Here is a 25,332-nt window from a genome sequence, read left to right as displayed (position 1 = left end):
GTTCTATCTCTCCGTCACTTCTGCTTTCCCACATTGTCAAAATCCTTTCATTTGCAATTCTGACATCATCATACCTGACCAATGATCTTTCTGCCTGCATTCCTCAAACCAATCAATCCCTAGATGGCGTTCTTTAAATATCTCTGCAATTCTTTCATGACTTGTAATACAATACAATGCAATCCTATTGTGCAACCCACCTGTTCCCCATCACCACCATGACCTCCATGATATTCAGGGAGACTTGTCCAAAGGTTTCATCAACCACCACCACCGTCTAGACTCCGGAGGGTTCCTGTCCTATCATCTATCTTCATAAGAGCCTTCGCTTTATGGAGATGCTTCACATCGATGGAGTCTAATCGCCAAATATCTTTCTATCACCAACATCAATAAATATTGTTATACACTTCCAAGTGATCTCTCCTTATTGATTGAGTAGCCTGTTTGGGTCTGAGATGGCTGCAGTGTACAGAAACAAAGTTGACGACACTATAGAGACATGTTTTGGATTGACAGCACAATACAACACTGGTCAGGATAACCAATGTAATCTCAAACAACATGTATGACTGAATTGGGTCATTTTTAGCTACTATTTGCAGTTGCTGTTATATTATAGTTATTTCCAAATGCACATTTGCAGTGGTACATCGGTCATTGTGGAACTAAATTCCCAATTATCCCTTTTCTGTGACATAAATTTACTTAAATATCAACAGGAAACAAAATTTATTATAAGAAGTTATCTTTCTATTTGATTAATATATGCTTGTTTTTTGTTAAACATTCACTTAAGCTTATATATGATCTCCGCCTTCAGTAGTCCCTATTTTATTTAATACTGCATAACTGGACACAGTCATTATTATTTAAAAAAAAAAGACAAAACACAAAAAATGAGCAATGGTAGAATTCATTCACTCAGTAATTTATTTACAAATGTCAAATGAAATATACACACAGACAGAGAAAAACAGTTGGGGTAAAATATGTTGCTGGATGTCTGGTCTATAGACTGTGGATGATGGTTCGGTTCTTAAGGCTCTGGACGTACTCTTTTGCCTGGTCGAAGCTCGTCTTCTCCTCTGTTTTGGGTGGCGAGCCCTCCACCAGTTTGACGAAGTAGTGACAGTAAACTTTGTCCATGATGCCAAACATCCCCCTGCCGTGGAAACGGATCCGCTTCAGGTACTTCCCTTTGCCGGTGTGGGACTCAGCTGCGGGAGGGGAGACAGGAGGGGAGACGGGAGGAGGCAGTGTGTGATGGAAAGACAGGATGAGATAAACAGAGAGAAGGATAAGGTACAGAATTACTCATTTGATTCGTAGAGGTGCCTTTGAATGAAAACAGGTCAAAATAATAAGCATGGCTTATCTGTAATGACGTCTGCAACTCTATATAAATTACTCACTCTGTTCAGCTCCGAACAGAAAAGAAATCTGCTGCTTTTTAACGAAATATTCATTTACTAGCTTCCCCTCCTACTGAAGGTCATTTTTTTGTCACTTTGAAATATTTGTTATTTGCTTTTGGCACAATGGCTGACAGCATGATGACTAATGTGAGATTTCTGAATATGTTTGGAGAGGCAAAAGTTTTTCATTTTTAAGTCTTTGAAGAAAGTTTCCAAAATGTCCAAATATAAAAAAATGTACCGCATCCTAAAATAATATTGCTTATATGTTCTCAGTCTTATCTTCTTGTCCGTTTGTCTTGCTAGTTCGCAGAATGTCTCAAAAACTACTCAATAACAAATGTTTTATGTTGAGACATATTGAGCCATTACTAATGGGCGTCACATTACTTGATCCTAATGTCTTCTTGTTGACCTTTACATTTATAAGAGACCATTTAAAAACAACTCACTTTAAAAGAAATTAAAACCAAAATTTATAGAGCGGAATCAACTTGTTAAAATGTGTTAAGCTAGCTAGTTGATGAGTTGTGTCCCTAATGTGCAGACACTTACCTACATACAGGTTAGATTTGTACTCTACGTTGTGATTCTTAACTGCCTTCTCCTGAGCTTCCAGAAGAATCTGAACAAACAAGGATAAGGGGGATGATGTCAAAATAATGCATGAATAATAGCAGTAAAAAGGGGAACATTTTAAAAATCATACAGGCACTTCATTAAGACCTATCTGTGACTGAGGTCTCTAGTTGTATCAAACAAGTACAACAGCCAGGAAGGCTGAACTGAACACGCAGCTACGGACCTCTTTCATGATCTTAGCCCCTTTCTTGTCGTTGAACTCCAGCTGCGCGATGGCCTCGTCGATACTCATCCCTTGGATCTGCGGAGGAGAACGAACATTTAGATGAGACAACCGAACGAAGGTTTCTTGCACAGCTGTCAGGGCAGCGGGGTGTTGCGCTGCCTGAGGAGGCTGCTTTTTAACTACAGCTACTATACTTTAGTCAACCCTGAGCACAGCGAGTCTATCGACAAAATAATAGGGAAAAAAAATGCTGCATGCAACAGATAAGATTAAAACTAGAAAGCACTCAGCCCGTTTGTACAGGCTTAGTGGACTTATAAACTTAAAGTGGAAGAGACATGATTTACTGCTTCATGTTCTGGCACGAAACTGTTTTGAGGATGTGATATTTATGACAAAAAGGTGTCTCCTGAACGTCTCACCATTTTGGCTAGGTACCACATCTTGTCTTTGCTGTACTTAATCTGTCTCCTGGAGTGGTAGATCTCCTGTGAAAAGAAAAAAAACCACACCAGAGCGTTCAGATTCTTCACACGGGAATAACAAAAGATCTTCTCTGCTTATTCGGTTAATATTTATGAAAGACTCACTGCTGGTCTGCGGGGCTCGTCTGGAAGCTGCGGTGGATACACCTTCAGGTTGTTCCTCTCCCAATTCTTTGATTCCAGCGGAGTGCTGGTGTGGAGGCATGACAGCTGCTGAGGGCCACCGACCAGAACCGGTAACCTGGAGAGAGCAAGCTCAGACCTTCACACATGCACAAACAGAGCATCAAAAAAAATCACAGGCTCGCCTCTACCGTCACAAAAATCTGTGGACATCAAACACGTAATCAGAAGGAGCAAGTACAATCATGGAACCTGTCTGGGAGGTGCTACAGGTCTTTGTCCACCAAAACATTCTACAGTAAGGACTCTGAACTCTGCCTCCTAACTCTAGAATATACCTCCGCATGTATGCAACGTGTTTTCAACATGGAGATTCATCTGCCTTTCTTGGAGCACCATTACATTTGATTATAATGTGACACTGATGTCTCACTATGTTGCTGCTGATACTGTGAACTGAGCCTTGTTACAATGCTACACCCAAAAGTCCATTAACACCCCTATGTAAAAGAAGCCCAGCTGTGCCTGTGTTTTAGGATGAAAATGGCTTATTATGTTACATGGAATCCTTTGTATATGACTGAAGTATGATTTTTGATACTGATTTTTCTTCATAATGAATAAGATTAAAATTTTTCTCGATTGATCAATTAGTTGTTTGGTCTATTAAATGTCAGAAAATGGTGAAAAATGTTAATCACTGTTTCCCAAAGCCCTTAATGCAACCTAAATTGTCTTGTTTTGTCCCGACAAACAGTCCACAACTCAAAGATATTCAGTTTATTGTCATAGAAGATTAAAGAAACCAGAAAATATTCACATTTGAGAGGCTGGAACCGGAGAATTTGTGTTTTAATTGTTGTTTATTTCTGAAAAAAAAAAAATACTCAAAGTGATTAATCTATTATCATAATGGTTGGCAATTGATTTTCAGTCAGTTGACTAATCGTTGCAGCTCTATGAAAGTTATCATTACATGTTAAAAAAAAAAAAAAAGAGTGAACACCTACACTCAAGTTTATCAGGTACAACTAGATAGAGCTAATGCAGTGTAATATAACAGCCCTCCAATAAATCCTACCTTCATGAAGGTGTTGATTTTGGAGGCTGTAGTTTGTGGTGCTGTTTAACTGTGTCGACTTATACTGACAAGTGTTTCTAATATTTATAGTCTCCCTTAATGGGATGGACAAAATATTAGAACAGTATTAGAAACACCTCTCAGCATAACCCAATAGAGTTTATCGTGCCATGTCTCAACCAAAAACAACCAGGAACTGCCACCATTAGACGGTACAGTCACACTGTAGTGTATTTCCAAATGCTTCTCGACAAAAACATTTTCTTCACCCTACAAACTAACCTAAACGAGCAGTGTTTTTAATTAAATTTCCCTTAAGCTAATTCATAACTGCACCTCCTGTTTATGAACACTTTTAAGCATTTTAGCAGAATATATTATGCAAAGATAACTTTAATGTAAATGAGAAGTAGCCAATATGAGTTTGATTTGTCCTTCTGCAGTGTCAGTGATAGCTTTCTAGCTCTGATGCTAACGTTACTGATATCAATGTAGCGTTACTTACCGCAACAGCCCAGTTAGATTCCTAACGACAGCGATGCCTGTAAACAAGTAAGATGCAGTTAAAAACATCAGCAGAAGACACAGTTAATAATATCATGTAATGGCAAATTTGTAAATAATTAGGCTACATTACTCTTACCACGTCCTGTCATAGCGGTGGCCATGTTGCATTTTTACGACGGTTTAGCGTTCGCTTTACGGTAAAGTTAACGTCTGTTTATATATTAGTTTTCTTAAGTACTATGTAGCGTTTGAGATTTATTATAAATTTACAATTAATGAATTGTCAGTCATAGTAGTGATGTATGTAAAATGTAGTGTTAAACAGCTGTAAATGTATTTTGACCCAGCTAGGATTCCGTACTAAGAACCGGCACGATTTACGACACCACGCTGAACGTACGGCCGTTGATGTAGTCGCTGCGACAGTGATGGTAACATGTGAGGAGTTTGTTTTCGTTTTTTCACACTTAATTATTAAAACGTTTAACTTTAAAGTGTCCCAGGAACCATGCACGAGAGGTCGCTCCCCGCCTCTCCTAACTGGTACTGCTCGCGCTGCAGTGACGTCAACAGCAGCGGTTTATTGGGCGTCGGAGCCAAAAACATCATCTACCTGATTGATGTATCTGCGTCCTCCTGCAGAGTCGCAGGTGAGTCTGTTGTCACACACAGCACAGGGCTCACTCTGGTGTTCGTCTGGAAGTCTCTGTTGTATAAAACCAGTGTTAAACGCCAGTAAAAGTCATGTCTTTGTCTAAATGAAGAGGATCTGATCATCTCAGGTGTGGTGATTACCTCTCTTGCAGTCCTGAGTTAAAAGAGACACATATCTGATCACCTGGGTGGATTGGTGGCATGAAACATTAAATATCCCCTCCAGACAAGTTTAAAATGTATAAAAAATACTCTACTTTGAATAATAATTGGTAGATATTAAAAGATCTCCTTCAAATGTGCTTTCCATGTAAGTGATGGAGGCCAAAATTATGAAGGGATCTTTTAATGGTCAGTATGGACAGGAGGAATGATTACAGCAAGAAAAACATGTTTCAATGTTTATTTGGACACCTGACTGTTGTTTTAAGACAGAGTTGAAAAATTGTGAATCTGTCCTTTTGAAGATTCAATTCAAGTAACATTTACAACAGAAACACCTTTTTGAACAGACTGAACATTTAAACTGAGTCTTGTCTTGAGATGAGTGCTAAAACAATCAGACAATTTATATCATAAGTCATTTATCAAGCAACAATTTAGCTGTTGGTTCCAGCTTTTCAAATGTGAGGATTTGCTGTTCTTCTCTGTTTTATATCATTGTAAAGTGAATATCTTTGGGATTTAGGTTGGTCTTTTTCAGCACTGTGAAGACACTGACATCCATGTGTATTCATTTATGTATTTTCAGGTGAGCTGGTCGGCCATAAAGGCTTAGTGTCAGGCTTTGCATTCTGTCAGCATGCAGGCCAGAGTCACATCTGTGTCAGCTCCTCCAATGATGGGAATGTTCTCTTCTGGGACTCAGACAACAAGACTCTTATTAGAGAGCATGCAGCTCATCAGGTGAGTTCTGTTGTTGGCAAAGAGACTGCATCTTCCAAGCGGGTAGCTCCCTGTCTGAAAAGTAAAGCCAATGAGGAAGTGCCTTAAACCTGTATTCTTTCTCATGGCCAGCAGGGGGGGTCTCCACTGGTTGCAAAAAGAAATCTGATTGTATGGAAATCTATGAGAAAATGCTGCTTCTCCTTTGATTTATTACCCCAGTAAACACTTTCCTAATGAGTTTATGGTCTCAATTGATAGTTTCAAGTCTTCTTCAATACAGCATGATGTTCATTTTGTAAATTATGGTCCCATTTGGAGTAAAATAAACTATAAAGCAGGGTATACTTTAGGGCGTGGCTACCTTGTGATTGACAAGACGCTACCACGGCGTCAATGTTGATTATGTAACGTAACTATGGCGTAACCCCAGATTCACAGAGTACAGGCGTAGCTGCCGCTATTTCACAGTGTGTTTTCAGTTCATGAAAGTTAATTGTAACATTTTGGTCGCCTAAAAAAGTCTTGTTCAGTGTTTGATTGTAACAAAAATCTGCTAATTTTTTCCGCTAATCCTAATTTTCGCTAGCATTATCATTATCACAGTTAACCATAGACTGTAAATGTACAGTGCTAACCAAGCTAGCAGCTAGCACAAGGGTCAGCTCCAACCTCTGGTACAAATATGGTCACTTCTGGCTCCAAAAATCAAAGACGGTGACGGAGAAATCCAAGATGGCGATGGTCAAATCGCTAAACCCGAAGCTTCAAAACATGGATGTATTATAAGAGCTGGATAGGGCTCCGCCGCTCAGCCTTGCAGCCAGTTTTTCCCAGTGGTCACTTGCAGTATTGCAGTGAAAATCCCCCTGCGGTCCAAAAAGCATTTTCCCTATAGACCACCATTGTAAAAGCTATAATTATATATATATATATATATATATATATATATATATATATATATATATATAGTTTCTCTCTGCTCAGATTTTTAGTGGTGATGATGCCAGTAAACGAGCAAGTCAGCTACACTGTCTGTTACACATTTTGGTTTCACATTTCTGTACTGATGTGGTTTGAGTGGGCTGCTGCTGACCCAGGTCTGGAGAGAGAGAGAGTTCACTCGACGGGATGTGGAGAACAGTTTTTATTTTGCAGGGGAACCAAAAGACCTATTTTCCATTATTTACTTCAAATTCCACCTTCAAGGGTCATATTTAATGTGGTTTTAGCCAAAAAATAGTAGCCACAGACAGGATGATGAGACTTCCATTTTTAAAGACAGATTCAGACCCTGAATCGATTGTGATTTTCAATTTGTAATGAAGAGAAACAATGGATTTGAATTTGCTGGCATGACACGAATGAAGAGTGAGACATCCATGACACTTCACATCAATGCTGTGATACAAATAGTGCTTTCTTGCTTCTTCTGTCTTTTGAATATATCAAATTAATGCTCAGCTAAAACTGACAACAATGATTTTAGACTGAGATACTAACATTAGGTGTCTAGATCGTGTTACAATGTTAGTTTTCACACCAGAAATTGAAAATCCTGGGAAAAAAAACATGTTTAGCTGTGATTGATTTCCTGTCAAGTTAGAAAAGCATTGGATACATCATTCTGACCATTATAAGACATTAACCTGCCACTGAAACTAGACAAATAAAATTATATTATTATACAATATCAACACAATCACTTACAGATGTTTTATCCACACACTCAGAGCCCCGTCTCAGCCGTGCACTGGTCCCCCGTGGATAAAAACCTGGTGGTTTCAGGGGATGAGAAGGGCATCGTGGTCTGTCACTGGTACCACACAGGAGACACCGCCAGCTTCTTCCCCGAGCCCAGGACCATCTTCTGCCTCACCTGCTCCCCCCACACCTGGAGCTGTGTGGCTGTGGGGTAAGAAGCTCGCAGAGTACACGGCACACTACACTCTGCTGGATCACAATATGTTTTTCTCCTAAATAAAGTCCAGAAACTCAAATTTGGCCTAAAGTAAGATCAGTGTCAGTGGGGCTTAGTTTGGTTATGAATCGAGATGATAATACTTAAACTGGGACCAGAATGAATAAAATCAGCTGAAATTATTCTACTCAAATATGCTGGTGGGTCTATTGTGACACATGTTTTTATACACAAAAGGTAAAGTAATGTTTTTGCTTTTGACATTAATTGTCATTTAACTTTAAAGTTATAATCTCAAAGATCTCTGTTTCATTCTCTTTGATTTGATCTTTGTAATTGCAGGTGTGTTGTGCCCTTGTGTGGATAACCTTAATAAATTACTCTTATTGGTTTTTTACTTGTGAAGGTTTGATTGCACTTATAGTAACGTAACGAGTGTAGTTGTCGTCAAGCAGCACACACACACACACAAGGAATCCTTGTTGAAAGTGAGTGAAGAGGAGAAGATATAGTGCGACCATAAATGACAGCAAAACTGTCATTTAGAGAGACTGATTATTTATGTTATTTACCTAATTCATGTGCACTTGTTTCATTTCAGCTTAGTGTGAATCTCTACTGCGTTTTTCTGTCATTTATGGTCGCGTTACTTTGTCTCCTCTGCTCTGCTGTGAGGAGCAGTGAGGGGTGGGGCTCAGCCCTCCGTGTGTGTTCTGCACGTACAGCACGACACTTACTGTATGTGCAATAAAAGCTTCACAAGTAAAAAGCCAATAATGAAAAGCTTTTAAAATATAAGCCACTTCACATACAAGTGAATGAAGAGCGAGTCTGTCAACTCCACTGATTTGAATGCATGTCAGGAAAATCGCCACCAACACCTAGTATGTAATACTCAAGATCCTGCAAATGCAAGGGCTTTCATCAGCGGGCCATAGACTCACCATTCGGGGATAGACAGTGACTTAACAGACATTTATTTAAATGAAATCTTCGAGATTATAACTTTAAAAGCCTAATGGAATTTGGCCACTTAGTCTTCCGTGAGTGAAACAATTTCATATTTGGCTGTTGCCTCCAGGCAAATCAGTTTAGGTTAACTGGTTTCCTTTTTGAGACTGGTTTGACTGGTTGTTGCAGTTTTCACAGGGTGTTTGCAGTTTATGTGAAAAGTCTTTATGAACACCAGGGATTACATTTGATTTTATAAGGTCTTCATTTTGACATCACTAGTGTGTGATTTTATTTTTTTGTCAAAATGATTCAATTGTTTCAACTACAGAATCAATTAAAACTACTCAAAACCACCTACCTCTTGAGAAACAGATTCTCAAAGACTAGCTTTACGTAAACTTAACGGTAGAAATACAAACCTTCTTTCTGCTCCTCTAATAATCCTAAAAAATAAAAGTCTAAATATGCAACACTGTTATTATACTGTTTAAGGTACAAAGACGGGATGATCGTGCTGATTGATGTGAGTAAAAAAGGCGAGGTGATGCACCGTCTCCGTGGACACGATGATGAGATCCACTCGCTGGCGTGGTCGCCGCTGGCCAATGAGAACACCCTGTACAGCAGACCCGAGGACACTGAAGGTAGCCGTGAATGTGTTTGTGTTAATTCTGCACAAATTTTGATAGAAAAAAATAGAAAATGTGGTGATGATTTTTTTATTTTTTTTAATCATCCTATAGCAACCAATGGCATAACTGCAGGAGAGGAGAAGGGCTGCTATCTTGCCTCTGGGAGCAAAGACCAGACAGTGAGGATCTGGAGCACAGCAAAGGGCAAAGGTGAGAGATTCAGCCAGAGAATGTTGAAGTTAGATTTTTGTATTGAAGGTGCAGATAGCTGGAATATTTTTAAGTAAATTATTTTTAAGTAAACTCAAGAATCTCAAGAATCATCTCAAACCCACAGACAACTCTCTGCTTTCTCTCCCCTCCTTCCCCTCCTTGCAGGCGTGATGACCATGAAGCTGCCATATCTGAAGAAAAGAGGCTCTGCAGTCGACCCCGGGGTCAAAGAGAGACTCTGGCTCAACGTCCACTGGCCGAAGGGACGAGCGACACAGCTCGTGTCCAGCTGCTTCAGGTACACACGTGTTTTCAGGATTAGAGGGAGCCTGATGAAACGTAACAGCAGAGCTCAGTAGTGTTGGGTTGAGCTTGTCATACTGTTTTTCCTTCATATGTTATGATATTGTCTTATGGTAGTGGGGTTGTAAGCAGAGGCTACTGAGGATTAACAAGACCTTTTTACTGTATGTTTAGAAGCTTAAATGAATTACTGAGCATGCTTGTGCTTATATTTGTTTGTTTGTGTGTGTGTGTGTGTGTGTCCCAAGTGGTGAGTTGGTGATGTGGGACTTGACCAAGACAGGGAAGCAGAGGTGGACTCTGTTCGGGACGTCTTCAGAGGGTCAGAACCACAGCAGGATCGTCTTCAACATGAGTTCAGTTCACCTGCAGGACGACAGAGAGCTGCTCCTCAGCACCTCCATGGACAGAGACGTGGGTCACAACACCCAGTTTTAACAGCCTTTCTTTGACCTGTCGTGTACTTGCTTGTGTAAGATGTATTTGTTTATATAGAATATACTGCGTATCGGACAGACTTGATGACCTTTCATCCTGCCTGGTTAGAGATTTTTGAAGTTCAAATACTAAATCAAGAGTCGGGCCTTACCTGACATTCAGCAACTTCAGCCCTTATTTTATAAATCCATACTTGTGTGTATCAGGATATGTTTAACCTTTTTTCAAGACAGAAAGTCTTGAAAAACTGTTCGTATAAAACAAAGTCTGGGTTTGTCGATCTGCTAGAAGCACCATAAGGCTGTTTGACATATTTAGATGATGTAGATGCACTATTGTTTATGAGCTTAATGTGAAGTTTACTTCACTCATATTGTTCCAAAAAAGACCCTTTGATTGAAAGCGGACTCATCTTGTTGCAGCAATAACTTTTGATCAGTGGTTTATTTGCAAAGAACTTTAACTTGACTTTTAAAATTTGCAGATTAAATGCTGGGACCTGGCCTCTCTGGACTGCTGCTGGACTCTGCCTACCCTGGGTGGTTTCGTCTACGCCCTGACGTTCTCCCCCGTCGGCGCAGGGTGTCTGGCGCTGGGTGTCGGTGACAACATGATCCGGGTGTGGAACACACTGACCACCCAGAACCAGTACGACACAAGGTCCTTCTGGCAGGGCATCAAATCCAAGGTCACAGCGGTAAGATGTCACCTCTGTTTTAGTTGAATTACATTTAGTTTGATGACTTTTTTTCAGTATGAACTTTTATCTTTTTTACCAGTGTAGTAGTGCATTTAGTTGAACTGCAGACCCTTCAGAAATACCTTTTTTCTTGTTAATTACATGACATTTCAGAAGTGAAGTGGTGTGTTTTTTGTGTTAAATGAACAGAAATGATACAGTATGAAATGTGAGTTCAGTTATACTTTTTCCAAAGAGCTTTAAAATATCATAAAATGTTTTTGTTTCGTTGTTCGTCATTAATCGTTCTGTGAAAAAAAATAGTGAAATATGCCCGTTATAATTTCCCAGAGTCAACTGTGACGTCTTTAAATGTATTGTTTTGTCTGACCAACAATCCAAAATCTAAAGACATTCAGTTTACTATCATGTATGACGAAGAAAAACATTAAATCGTCACATTTGAAAAGCTGAAACCAGCAAATTTTTGCCGTATTTGCATAAAAAATAACTAAGATGATTTTGCAATTATAAAAATAGTTGACGATTCATTTCCTGTTGATCTGCTAATCGATTACTCAACTAATTGTTGTAGCTCTAGACTTAATGGTGTGTGAGATTATGAAAAGACAGCGCGGTTATATTCCATATAGTCAGCATGTCGGGATCTGGGAGGTTTGTCTAAAATGTGAGGAAAAAGAAAAAGCATTAAGAAAACAATTACATTTCTCTTCTAAATATCTGCTTTTTAAAAAATGCTTACACTGAACTGCCGATAAAACCAGACACACACACACACACACTCTTATCACCCACTGGCAGGCGTAATATTCAAAAGAGACATTAGTATAAACTTGCAATGACTCAGCCTATAAAATAATAATAATTCAGATAATTCATAATTCATTTTTCACTAAAATCTTCAAACCTCCATCATGTCTGAGGTTGATGCAACGGCTGAATGATTGTCAGCCGTCTAATGAAGAGCAAATATCAGCCTGACACATCTGTTTCACTTAGTTGCTCAGAGCAAACAGAACATCTGTGAGGAAGTTTGTTAATTATAAAAGTGAAGCATCTCACATTATCAACAGCCGTTAGTCATTTTTAGAAACTTTTAGATGACACCAAAAGAAGCACTTGACATAAAATAAAGAGTATTACTTTTCTTTCATTGCAGCTAGCGTGGCACCCTAAAAGAGAAGGATCCTTGTCTTTTGGAACAGATGATGGTAAAGTCGGTGTCTATGATGTCTTCTCAAACAAGTAAGATTCCCTTTTTTTTGCAAGTATTTAATCTGATTATTTCAACTATATTCTCTCATGTCAGTCCATACATATATATTCACCTTAGTTCCTTTAGTGTGAAAACTTTTGTTGAAAGTCATGAAGCCTTGTTTGTGTTTTGCCGGGGGGCCTTGTGGATTCTTCTCAACAATCCCTCGAGGCTCCTGAGTGGCATTTTTCCCGCTGCTTTCCACATCATATATTCCTGACTGGGCGTTTGCTCTGCTTCGTCTCCTCCCAGGCCTCCTCAAATATCGAGCTCATATCACAGAAAAACAGTGTACACATTGGCCTGGGGACCCCCAGTACCCCCGATGTCATTTGGTAAGTGCCTAATGAACTCATAGCAACTGCTGCTGTTCGCTCCCAACGCTCTTACCCAGCAAAAAAACACAAAAAACACACAAAAACCAGGGAGTCAGCAAAAAAAAAAAAAAAGGTCCAAACATCTCTGCACGCTCTTTTTTTAATCGACTCTGTAATTGAATGAGCTGAGAAAACACTTAACAGCTCACCTCCCTCCACTTCAGCCGCTTGTGGGAAAATCAAGACGTAGGAAGTCAATTTTACCAGCTGTCGGCAGACGACATTTATATTAGCGTATCAGTCACTCGCCTTCCAAGCCTTAAACGTAATTGTTGCCGTGCCAACAATCTGCTGCCTCCTAAACAAACAAAATGAGCCGCTAATTTGTTTACCTGCAGCATCGGCGCTGATTCAGCTCTGTTCATTTTTCTGGTGGAGTTCTGCGATCTCATTGGTTCAGATCGTCAGGATGATAGGTGTGCAGAGGGAACGAGGAGCAGCCGTCAACTTTCACCTTCCTTTTTGTTCTTTACATTGAAAAGCTCTGCACAAATGCAGGCTAAACCAGATATGTAAACTCATTTGTTCATTCTATAAAATGAGCTGAAACTGATCTACAACCTGAGGTTTTTTCATAATTTTTCCCATCATTCATATCACCAGCTTCATTGTAGAAATATGAGGACACAGGGGTCATGGGACATTGCCATATGAGCCATCAAATTGGTTTAAAACAAGACATAAACATATAGTTTAATCTACTTATTTGGAAGGAAAGCAAAGGGGATCTCTCCTAAACTGCACATCTAGTGGATCAAAGCTGAACCAGGATGTAGCTTTGCAGTGTAATGGGTGTTGACAGTTTGCTGAAAGTGAAAACATAAAGGTGAATGTTTGAGGTTTAAATTTGTGATTTTTTTTTTTTTTTTGCTACCTTGCTGACCTTCATGTCTTTTTATGAAGTCGGTGAACAAAGTCATTTTACAAAAATGAAGCCAAGGTTGCAAAGACGGTTTTAATGCCAGAAATCCAGTAAATGAGGAGTGTTAGTGTTTCTACTGAAATGTATTCTGTCAGGATGCTTCTGAAACAGCACTTAGGTTATAACGAGACACCGAAACACTTTACTCAAATTCAGCGTAATGAAATTCTTTTGATCCTCACACCTGTTCATTGTTCAGTAAATTTGGGATACAATCAATTTTCAGAAACTAGCACTGACCAAATGAGTTAAAAGTCGATTTATTTTCATTCAGGTTTTTATTTTCCCAGTTTTTGACATTCAGTTTGGTCAATTAAATCAATATATAGATTAATATTCAGAATCTAAACAACCAGTCCAAAGTGTTAATAAAACACGTCCTTTTGGTCCTTCCAGTGTATAGTCGTCAGTGATTTTGTGTTTTTGTGTGATGTTCAGGTGCAGCAGGAGGAAAGCCGTCCTACAGCTTGTATAGCTGCGCCGGCGAAGGCGTCATCCTGCAGCACGATCCATCTAAACTGAGCGGAGAGGCATCGGATATCGACAGACTGATCAAAGACACCAATAACATCAAGGTGAGAGGATGTTGATGCTTTTTCAGTGTGGATCAGTGCCATGATTGACTCACTGAAACCACACAGCAGCACCGTTTATTACACGTCTTCATCCAACAACATCGTGCTCTGCATGTTATTAGAAAGCAACACCTGGGTGGTACAGTATGTGCACATTAGGGACCAGTTTTAATCTATTTATATACAATATACAAGTAGTTTTAATGTCTTGAAATCAAGTTTTTATCAAATTTTAAAGATAATCACCAGATAAACTTCTTTACATACATCACTAAGCTCTTGTAACTTGAAAGCAAAGAGAGCTACGATGACTTTTATCTGTTCTCACTGTCCTCTTACATACATGCACAGACCTCATAAACCCTTCGGCCAACCAGGACCGGCTGTCAGCCGCAGTAAAACCTGACAAACACACCTCCAGGTGGAGGACAAACCCAGTAGAATTCACATTAGAAGTTGTGATTTCAGGTTGTCATGGTGCAGATATTGCGGCCAGCGCTCCTGGCTGCAACTTCATGTTTGCAGCAGAATGTAAATGGAGGTGATTTGAATAGGTTATGAAGGTGAGCTCTGTTTCCCAACAGCACAAGCTGTCTCCACACACCGACCTCAGCTGGAAGCCAGATGGGAAAGTGGTTGCCATCGGCAACGAGGACGGGTGAGTGAACGGCCAGGCCTGACCTGTCTCATAACAGACCATCAGCCTGTGGAGTCCTGGGAGGAACCAACTGTCCACTGACAGCGTTCAGTCTTTAGGCTACAGAATAATGGATTTGTTTCTGTGTGAACTCTGTGAACTAGGTCACATTATGACTTTATGACTGAGTGTCACACTGATTCAACTCAACTTTTTAAAGACTGATTCATAGTAAAACAAAAACACACATCAGTGGTTGTCTGTGTAGGATGAGATCCAAGAGCTACAGGCTTTTTTTCTCTGATATTTGAACTTTAGGATTGTTTTTGGGTTTGATCAGAGCAAATCTGTTTTACACTAATTTTTAAATGTTTAATTCTTTGATAATAAATTATTTGGGCTTTAATAAAACAATGACATTATGCTAAAGACCATCAATGTGTTGATAAGCCAATGGCTAAATGTTCTTTTATTTAAATTTCCAATAAAAACTCAGTGACTGATAGCAAAAATTTATTGTAGAATTGGTATAGAACCAAATGCAATTGAAAAAAACAAATCAACAACAACAACAAAAAAGACATATGTGTGCTTACATGTTTTTCTTTGAGTCTGTCTGCAAAAAGATTACTACTTTTAATCAATAATTAGAGCTCCCACAGTGCCACATTTTGTATAAAATACATATATTTTAATTTATGAAGCTGTTTTTACATTCAACACTCTTAGTGATTTTAAGTTCCTGTCCTTCATCAGTTTTAAAAGAGCAATTTCTTCAAAACAGCAGATATTTAAGAAACTTTTTCTGTTGCATCTCGTCATGTTTTCCTAATTTTAAATACCAATTGAAGTTTTGTGTTTTCTTGCAAATGTCTGACCACATGTTCTCTGCTGCAGGTGCATCGATGTGTACGAGGCTCCCAGTCTGAAGCTGCTGTGCAGCATCCAGCAGCACCACAAGATCATCAACACGCTGCGATGGCATCACGACCACAGCTCTCCCACAGAGCTGCACTGCCTCCTGGCCTCAGGCTCCAGCAACGCCGTCGTCTACGTGCACGACCTTCGCTCGGTGATAGGTAGGATGAGGCTTTTTTTATTCACTCTATCCGAGGAATTTTCCTGGAAAGCACTCTTGTTATCAGTTTTTCTACCTACTGCACAGAATTCAGGCCCTTTCTTTGTGTTTGAAAGTCACCAAAATGAATGTGAGATGTCACAGACTACAGTAAAAATAGGCTACTTTACCAAAATATAAAACTACAACATGTACGTGTATTCCAGCAGTTACTTTTGGAAGAACATCAAATCTTAGATATGTGAACTTTTTAAAGAGCTCAGTATGTATTGACGCCAGTGTTTTGCATTTGCACAGAGAATCCTCCAGAGAGCCCTGCGATGTTGACGGAGCCGTATCGCAGGCTGTGTGGTCATACGGCTAAAATCACTGGCATGGCTTGGAGTCCACACCATGACGCCCGGCTGGTCACAGTCTCGTACGATGGCACAGCCCAGGTCAGTATCAAGCCGGTGCTGAGAAAATGAAAATGAACAATTGGCACCCAAAATCTTGAGACAGCTATCCGTCAAGCAAAGATCCGACATCTGTGTTTATTTAAAATTGCTATGAAGGAGCACATTAGAGGAGGTGAAATTAGCTGCTGAAACTCTTCAACTTGTTGAAAAACATAATTTGCCATTTAGGTTGAATTTAGGATGAAATCTTTTATATGACTGTAAAATTATTGCATTTCTGTTTAATTCTGATTTTCTGGCATATTTAGTGTGATCTGTCTGATTTGTTTGTCTGTATCTCGTTGTTATTGCTTGAAAAAGGAGAGGGTTTTCCCATTCACTTCAATACCACCATCACCAGAAATAATCAATAAGAGGACTTAGGTTAAGATTTTTTTTTGTCAAAGTATTGGTTCCTTTTTTGTTTAGCTAATGAGTCAGATTTGATTTCCTTTACATATATTTTGATTTCTTTCTGATTTATCCACTTTACATAAGTAAATACAGTCATTTGAGGTTAATGTGTTGTTGGGTGTTTTTGTTCTGTTCAGGTGTGGGATGTGCTGCAGGAGGCGCCCGTCTCAAACTACCGGGGTCACGTCGGTTACCTGTTATGTGTCGACTGGTCGCCCGTCGACCCGGATGTGATCTGGACCGGAGGAAAGGACTTCACTCTGCAGGAGTGGAGAGTCTCCAAACAAGAGTTTACAAATCCACCTAAAGGTGATCATCTTCAAACACCACCTCCTGCAGCATTTAAGAGCCAGTTAAAGATCACTTCCTCTGCTCTCGTCTTCTTGTATAACCAGTAGCCTTTAACGTTCACATGCTTGTCCTCTCAGGGAAAAAGATGCTCGACCTGAAGGAGAAAATGAAGGCCAATCCCAAACAGAAGAAGAAGAACAAGAAGGCGGCGGGGGCCACTGGAGCGCCGCCACCGCCGGAGACTAACGGACAGCCAGTTACAGGAGGAGAGAAGGCGGCGACGGGACAGGAGCCATCTGATGAAGACGAGGAAGATGAAGTCAGCTCGACAAACAGTTCTTTACCTCCATCAGGTAACAGAGTAGAAAACACATATGACAGATTTGATAAGATCGTTGGGACCTTAAAGTCTCAAGCTAACTTTATTCTAAAACTTTTTCTTCAGGCACTTTTGAGACGCAAAGAAAATCCTCTACAGCAGCAAAGAGCAAAGACAAACCAGGTACATACTTTTAATTATAGAAAGGTAACTTCAACTACAATCATGTGCATGTATGTTTCTGTACGTAACTGTGTGGGTGCGTTTGTATGTTTCCAGACTTAAACTTGCTGAAGAGAAAGAAGCCTCGCTCCATGCTGCCCATCAGTACGTCCATGGACCATCGACCCAAAGAGGAGCTGCTGCAGGACTGCATCACTCTGGCCTCTGTCAAACACAGCGACGGTGAGTCTGCTGTGGAGAAGACTGGTTCGGTTTATACACTGATTCTAATACTAGAATAAGGGAGACTGTTAATTATAGGCATAGGTCTGGATAATTGATTACCTTTGGAGAAAAAGCTTAGTTTCTATCTGGTGGGAAGATGGAAGCAACTTGAGACCAGGGTCGGTTTTGATCAAATGAATCTTAGCAGACTAACTTGAGATAAGTGGTTGCTATGGTAACAACTACATGCTGAAGAAAAATGTCAAAAGATTCAGTAAAGATCATGTTGTGACCCCAAGTCAGTCGAGGGTAGAGAGGAGTAACATAAAACCAGAAGACCAGCTACAGAAACCAGATGCAGTATATCGCTAATGAATAGATGAAGACCAAAACCGAGCTGAAAGGAGAGTAAATATTGAGCTGTTGGTAATGCAGGCTGAAGGAGAATGCTTGGAATGAAGAAGATGATGTCTCCGGTTCTGCTGCATCGATTTTTATCCTTTTTATTTGTCCATCGTGAATTCGGTGGAGAACCCCTTCAAAAGGTGATATGTTGTTTTCACAGCTTGTTTTTCAAGTTTCCAAAAAAAAAAGAATCAGTAAATTCAGGATTAAAACTAGATTTTGACCAGCTAGACTAGTTAATTTCGGTTCATACTTCACTTAGAAGCAAAGTAGGGTTTTTAAGCATCACGTGGACTAGCTTGTTTACTGGACTGTGTGTGTTTGTATGTGTGTGTTCTCCAGCGCCCCCTGCAGGCTGTGTCCCAGGCCAAGGACAGCACATCCATCTGGGTCTCTTCTCTGACAGACAGGCTCTGTATCGCATGTTTGAAGCAGAAGGTATGTTTCTCTTGTTTTTTTTTCTTCTCAGCCTGGAATTATAGTGTTCCTTGTGTAGTAAATCCACTCTCTGAATAACACTGAATAGTCCTTTAGCGATTCATTTTCTGTCTACTTTGTTATTCTGCTAATTTATAGTTTCACAAGTTTAATTAAAGTGATAACAAAATTAAAACTTGAAACCTTTTAAAGAACCTGAACATACTCATGATGCACACAGCTAATCCCAGATTAAAACGTGCTGGTGATATAAATCACAAGCACTGAATTACTGTTTATGTCAGGAATTCAAATATCCACTTTGTTTCAGCTCTTGGAATGAGCCTTAAATGGAGAGTTGTGTCGCTCTGCTGTCTGTCTTGTTCCTCAGAGGAGAGTCACGTGGAGGCGGGTCACTTTGAGTCTGTTGTGTACCTGCGGCTGTGGAGCGGAGACCTGGAGGGGGCCCTGCAGCTCGCCACAGAGAAAGGAGAGCTGAATGACCACCTGCTCTCTGTCGCTCCCATGGGTAAAGGCTTGTTTAGAGTTGATCCAGCATTGATCTTTATATAGGATATACACCCCATAATATACAAGTCAACAAAATTTAAAATATGTTATTGTTTTATAGAAAATAGAAGGATTTTTTGACATACTTGTCATATAAGGAGAGACAACTGAACTATCTCCTGGGGATGGTTGCACAGAGATAGGCTGTAGCTTAAATTGAACAAACAGTCAAAACTCAGGTAGAAATGTTGGTATGGAAGCCTGTTCCTACCAGGGAAATTGATGAAAAGTTAGGAATGATGAAATAAACTCACAAGAAGATATAAAATATTAAACTGACTGACTCGATCAAAATACTAAGAGATAATAAATGTTCTAAAGTTCAGAGGTCAAAATTTTGACTTGCAGAGTTGAAGTTCATGTATTCATAAGAGAATCTAATGATTTTGTCTCACTGAGTAAAATTTGACCAAATATCTCATACTTAACCGTCATTTTGACTTAAAGTTCAGCTCTGCTGAGGCTGTAAATGCCTGACAGATCTATCCTTGACACAGAAATCAACACAAACCTTCCCTACACTCTCCGACCCTTTCAACATCACTTGCAGGGTTTCTGTTGGTCTTTCGAGATCATCTGAGAAATAAAACCATATCATTATAATGTGGCCAGAATTGATGTTAAAAGATAATGAAATACACAAGGAGGCTTCCAGATAGTAGAGACACTGATCCCACTGATGTTGCTTTGAGATAATGTTGCATCAGGTTTTCATGTTTAGTTTTTGTCCTTTTTGTGTGTGTTTGTTTCCCCAGCTGGGTTTGAGGTGTGGAACCGGACGGTGGAGGCGTTTGTCAAGCAGCTGTGTCTACAGGAGCAGTACCTGAAGGCAGCGTCCCACCTGCTGTCAATCAACAAGCTGTACGAGGCCGTCGACCTGCTGCGTTCACACAAGCTCTACAGGTTCGTCTTTTCCAAACTTCTAGTTTTCAAAATGTTGTATCCTGTTGAATCCTTTTTCTAGTCTTACCATGTGGATCAGTAGAGTGTAATCTGCTGTCTCCAGGTGATGTTTGTTCATCCGCTAACAGAACAAACAACGTTTTATTTCAGGGAGGCCATAGCTCTGGTCAAAGCCAGGCTGCCAGCAGACGAACCGGTCCTGAAGGAGCTGTACACCTGCTGGGCCTCCACGCTGGAGAAGGACGGACATTTCTCCGCAGCCGCTAAATGGTGAGAACTGGAAGGACTCAGGGAATGAACTCTCATAGAACTGTACCTCTTGCTCTTAATTTTAATACAAATCTATGCACAAACAGTATTTAAATTTGCCATTCCCTGTTTGTTTTAATCTCGTCTCCTAGTTATGTAGCCGCTGGCGCCAGCTTCGACGCAGCCAAAGTCATCGCCAGGAAGAATGATGTTTCCTCACTGAGGACGGCGGCCAGTCTGGCGAGGATCTCAGGGGAGGTCATGCTGGCTCAGTCGCTGGCGATGCGTTGCGCTAAAGATCTGGCCGCTGCTCAGGACTGGGTCGGAGCCCAGGAGGTCCTGAGCTCACAGGAGAGCCTGCTGGTCAGTGGCACAAACGTCATGAACACACAGAAAAAACATTTCTCTTACACAACTTTTACTCTTTACTCAAAGAGGGAGACATGTAGTTTTAAGTAAGCATTGCTTTACTTAAAGGGTCACAAATCAACAAATCAAACAGGCAGGTTTAACCTTCTCTGTTTAAAGGTCAGAAAAAGATATTCGTCTTAGTAAAATCATCACAATACTGATGTGAAATCATGTTTGAATCGTCTGCAGGTCCACAGGCTTCATCTCTGCGTCGCTGAGCTGCTGTCTGTGATGTTGGCTGAAGTCGTACCTCAGTCCTGCATCTCCAGTCACCCGTGGACATCGCCAGGCGAGCAACACGTCAGCATCCAGGACCGAGTGAGAGACGTGTGGGAAGAGCAGTTTGGCGTTTCACTAAAGTCGGCAGGTCATCGCAGCGCCAGAGCGCTCCTGCAGGAGCTGAAGTCCGCGGAGAGTCCGACACCCACCGCCAACGTTCCCCTCAGACAGGTACAGAGTCCTCAAATGAATTTCTTCATTTTAGTTTAAAATGCCAGAGAAAACTTTAGAAGACTTACAAGCAACATAAAAAAGGGACGTAAGTAGGATCGACTGACCTCTTCAAATGTCAAGTATATTTAATAGAAGCAGCCATGTGGGAGTTGGTATATTGAGTTAGTAATTTTGGAGACTGAAAAGAAGCTACAAAAAGATGGATAGTGACAAGATTAACTGATCACAAAAAATATTCACAATTTCTGTTTATTCGAATTTGAATTAAAATTCAAATCACTTAAAGTACAAATTCCAATCACCAAACTCTTTCAAACTGTCTGTCAAGGTTCATCAGTATTTGAGCCTGAAAGAAAACCGGAGTACTCTTTTCTTAAGTCATTATTTATTGGACTGTCTGTAGAAATGTTTTTCTTTCTTAGAGCTTTGGAAATTCTCTTACAACCATATTTTTAACATTTTCAAGGATATTTGACTGAATATTTTTTCTAATAATAAATATTTTCTCAAGATGCTTGATGCAACTATACAGAGAATTTAATCAGACTTCATCCTCAGGTGCTGCTGTATTCATCCCTCCATCTGACCCGCTCCGTGTTGAGCTGGTTATCGGACGATGATGGACAGCTGATAAAGGAGCTGTGGCAGGCGGTAACTTGGCTCAGAGACGCCGGACACTTTAGTGTGTCTGCAGAGCTCTGCAGGCTGCTTTTCCCTGAGGGTAAGTCTGTCTGACAATCAGTCATTCACAGATTAATGGCTCAACATTTCAATATTATGATTAACCCTGAAGATATTCTGTTGCGGTTGATTTGGTGACACCTTGTGGCGGCTGGTGGTTTCTGCAGTTTGTTAAAAAGGAAATGAATGAACTGAACCATTTTGGACTAACAGAGAATGATTCAAGGCATGTGCCAAAAGATATTAATCAAACTTTGGAGCAATTTAAAGAGGAAAAAATAAGGTTATAAATAAAAAAGCCTTTTAAGTAGAATTACTACTTAATGGTTTGGGTTCATTGTGTGTCAGGACACCCTGAGGAAGGCAAGTGTGCTGATACGTTTTTTTTATTTTTAACCATCCATTTGAATTTTCCTGGAATTGGATTTTTTTGTGCCACGCCCAACCTCGGACGAAGGCACATAGCACCAGCGGTTGTGGTGAACACCAGAAGCGCTCCTGTTTGTATTCCTTTCTGCCAAACTTTAGAACTCAGCTGCTAATTTCAAGATAAAAGTCTTCCCCAAACAGCAAAAATGTTTATCCAAAGATTCCCACATTTATGTCTTTTATTGTGCTGGAATCATTAATCAAATATAGCTGACTGACAGAACAACTAGTCGTTGGTTTTGATGATCGATTTTATTACATCATTTAATAACCAAAACGCTCTCTGGTTCCTATTTCTCCCATGAAGATTTAGCTTCTTTTCTCTGTTTTTAATATTATAAAATGAATTGTCCTGACAAAACAAGACATTCGAAGATGTCACATTTTGGAAGATGATGATGGGCGTCTTGTATTATTTTCCAGCATAACAGAGTAACCAGTAATAAAAACCATTCATCACATTGATGTTATTTCATGAGTTACGACACCACCATGACTATTTTTCTCTCTGTCTGTCAGGTGACGTCACTGTTTGTTCCAGGAAACATCTGAAAACACTTCATCACACAGAAGAAGAAGAAGCCAAAGCTGCTGCTGACAGTCTGCAGGCTTTTGTTCATCTTCACCGGCTGTATGAACGCTGGTGGAGCCGCTCAGCTTACAACCAGAAGGTCCAGAACGGATGTTCTCCCTCAGCAGCTGACTCCAGTCCCGGAGACGAAACGAAGGACAAAGTGGTGAACGGAGGATCGTCAGAGTCGGGACAGAGCAGCATCTGCTCGGCGAATGGGAGGTTCGGTGAACTGGGCTTCGACGCGTCGCTGCTTCTGTCTGAGCCTCACGCTGCCTGTCAGGCCACTCAGAGGTCCGTGAGGGAGATCCAGGAGCGGCTGGCCGCCATGGTGCTGAAGCACGGCAGAGCCCAGGGAGGACAGCTCGACACTGGGGAGAAACAGGCTGACAGTCCCGCTGCCGGAGAGTCATCAGACAGCCAGGGACCCTCCGATGCTGGACAACGGTGAGGGCTCCGTTACTGATTATTGATAATGGTTGTTGTTCTTTCCCAATTCCCAATGTTTGGATTTGATTATCACATCTATAATTACACCATTTAGAAAACTATAAACTGGAAGATTTCACTCCAAAAGTGTCTGAGCAGAGGTTGTTAGATGACTCTTGACATACAGTTGCAGGATTTTTGTGAGACTGACTTACTATTGGTTCACCTTTTTTCTAGCTGAATGTTTCACAAAGCTCAACTTTGCGTCTTCATCTTCATTTCAAACACTGATTGTATATAATTTGGCTTTTGTTTGACATCTCTTCTATTGACAGTCATTTTCATACTCAAATTCCCCTAAAATGCCTTCAGACTGATAAAAACATTTTATTTTGTTACAGATTTTTACTTAAGTATGAGACTACAAAAATACACTTTAAGTATCAAAAGTAAATGTACTCATTGTGTAAAAATGCCCCTTGGAGTGTTACATTATAATACACAATTGGATTATTATGATTAAACTGGAGCTAATTTTAACTACTGGTTAGTTTGAGCCATGACAATTAATCATATTTTATAATTATACTGTTTGTTCTATATGTAAAATCGTGAAAAGTACAATATTTCCCTCTTTGACATAGTCTGATAGAAGTATAAAGTAATATAAAATTGAAAGCACAGTATTGTAAATGTACTTAACTTTCCACCATTGTTGAAAGCTTCTCTTATGTCTCCTGGGTGTGTTTTGAGACTATGTACTGTATAAATGTAAGTGATCACAGTTAGACAGTGATTGAGACATTTGACACTCAAGATTTCCTTTTTCTGCCTGATGGACAGATTTGTAATAGATTGTGCAGTTGTGTCTCATCTTGAAGTCTAACAGTTTGATGATTGGTGATGTTAACGTCTGTTTTTTTTTCTTTCTCTCCCTCAGGCCTGATGACCAGGAGACTCTGCTCTCATTGTCCGTCAAGATGTCCGACTACCAGAAACAGCTGGCTGACCTGCCCGAAACGATTAAGGTACAACTCACATCATAGGAGAGAAGGGCAACTTTGCATGTAGTCAAGCTCTTAGGGTATTTTCTCGCCCGGAAATGCAAACATCTCTGTCAGTTATGACTGAAGGATATATTAAAATCCTCAAGGATAAAGGTTTTTGGCAGTTTTAAAGCGGTAAGGATGTTTCTATCCTCATGCTGCCAAAAACAATCTCACTTAACAATGAGTGCTAATGAACCGTTGCATCTCTGTCTGTGTCCTCTCAGATGTATCCTCACCCAGATGTTGTTGAATGCTGCCTGGTCCTCCTGCACTTCAGCAAGTCTACCCCGTCTGTCTCAGAGTCCCTGCAACAGGAGACCAAACATCTGCTCCGCAAATACGGAACAAGCCCCTCCGTCCTGAAAGCCTCCCAGCGATTCCTCACCTGAATCTTTCACTATTAGACTGAAAGAAGCACTTCCACTGTACAGCTTTTTGTTGAATTAAAAAAAAAAACTTTAATTACAAAATGATGTTTAAACATCCTGAGTCGGTTTGATTCTGTATCAGAGGTGCCTAAAAGGAGGCTGGGAGTGATTTAGGCTCTTTCTTGAAGGAGATTCAGGTAACTATGAAGCGATGCATCACTTGTTGCTAGGCAGGATTCCAGCTTTTTTAAAACATTACATACTTTCATGACCTTATTTGAGTGCTATTATTCTTCACTGGTAAATGGGTGTCTATTGGTAATTTGTTGCTCCTCAAAAATCATGAAAATATTTTGTGCTTTGTGACGAGTCAAAAGGATCTGGTACTCGGGTTACAACAAAGATCTGTCTGAAACAGACATCAGCTTAATGTAATAATTCAAACAATTTGATTTGAATTCACAAGGATTAGAAGGATGTGAACGTTTCATTTTAAACCTCAACCTACTGCTTCACAAAAGAGTTTCAAATGAAGCCTTTCAGACATAGATGTTGCACAAGCTGTGTCAGTGTATGGCTACTT

General features: G+C 40.2%; 2 protein-coding genes across 2 annotated transcripts; one reads left to right on the top strand and one right to left on the bottom strand.

Moving 5' to 3' along the window:
* Positions 1–910: 910 nt before the first annotated feature.
* On the bottom strand, positions 911–4,725 carry mrpl22 (mitochondrial ribosomal protein L22). The gene is made up of 7 exons (XM_067608886.1): positions 4,559–4,725; positions 4,421–4,457; positions 2,817–2,952; positions 2,649–2,714; positions 2,224–2,301; positions 1,974–2,043; positions 911–1,220 (listed from the first exon to the last, which is right to left on the bottom strand). Exons 1-7 carry the CDS (start codon positions 4,581–4,583, stop codon positions 1,012–1,014), a joined length of 621 nt encoding a protein of 206 aa, XP_067464987.1. The 5' UTR covers positions 4,584–4,725; the 3' UTR covers positions 911–1,011.
* Positions 4,726–4,827: 102 nt separating this feature from the next.
* On the top strand, positions 4,828–24,862 carry gemin5 (gem (nuclear organelle) associated protein 5). The gene is made up of 28 exons (XM_067608883.1): positions 4,828–5,072; positions 5,828–5,982; positions 7,695–7,876; positions 9,329–9,480; positions 9,580–9,678; positions 9,847–9,979; positions 10,233–10,398; positions 10,907–11,119; positions 12,282–12,367; positions 12,630–12,712; positions 14,115–14,251; positions 14,836–14,909; positions 15,786–15,967; positions 16,264–16,403; positions 16,955–17,126; positions 17,246–17,461; positions 17,554–17,610; positions 17,707–17,832; positions 18,562–18,657; positions 19,028–19,165; positions 19,962–20,109; positions 20,260–20,379; positions 20,511–20,721; positions 20,959–21,219; positions 21,781–21,943; positions 22,852–23,350; positions 24,273–24,360; positions 24,606–24,862. Exons 1-28 carry the CDS (start codon positions 4,931–4,933, stop codon positions 24,768–24,770), a joined length of 4,404 nt encoding a protein of 1,467 aa, XP_067464984.1. The 5' UTR covers positions 4,828–4,930; the 3' UTR covers positions 24,771–24,862.
* Positions 24,863–25,332: the final 470 nt, after the last annotated feature.

This window comes from Thunnus thynnus, chromosome 13 (genome assembly GCF_963924715.1).
Source record: "Thunnus thynnus chromosome 13, fThuThy2.1, whole genome shotgun sequence".
In the NCBI taxonomy this organism is placed as follows: Eukaryota; Metazoa; Chordata; class Actinopteri; order Scombriformes; family Scombridae; genus Thunnus; species Thunnus thynnus.
This window is presented reverse-complemented; position numbering and strand designations above follow the sequence as displayed.

Excerpts from the sequence above, each read along its gene's own strand:
- mrpl22 (XM_067608886.1), bottom strand. The coding sequence starts at position 4,583 with ATGGCCACCGCTATGACAGGACGTG. Across the intron at positions 2,953-4,420 it reads AATCTAACTGGGCTGTTGCG|GTTACCGGTTCTGGTCGGTG; the intron begins GTAAGTAACGCT and ends TGCTCTCTCCAG. Across the intron at positions 2,044-2,223 it reads GGGCTAAGATCATGAAAGAG|ATTCTTCTGGAAGCTCAGGA; the intron begins GTCCGTAGCTGC and ends TTGTTTGTTCAG.
- gemin5 (XM_067608883.1), top strand. The coding sequence starts at position 4,931 with ATGCACGAGAGGTCGCTCCCCGCCTCTCCTAACTGGTACTGCTCGCGC. Across the intron at positions 5,073-5,827 it reads GTCCTCCTGCAGAGTCGCAG|GTGAGCTGGTCGGCCATAAA; the intron begins GTGAGTCTGTTG and ends ATGTATTTTCAG. Across the intron at positions 14,252-14,835 it reads AAGACACCAATAACATCAAG|CACAAGCTGTCTCCACACAC; the intron begins GTGAGAGGATGT and ends GTTTCCCAACAG.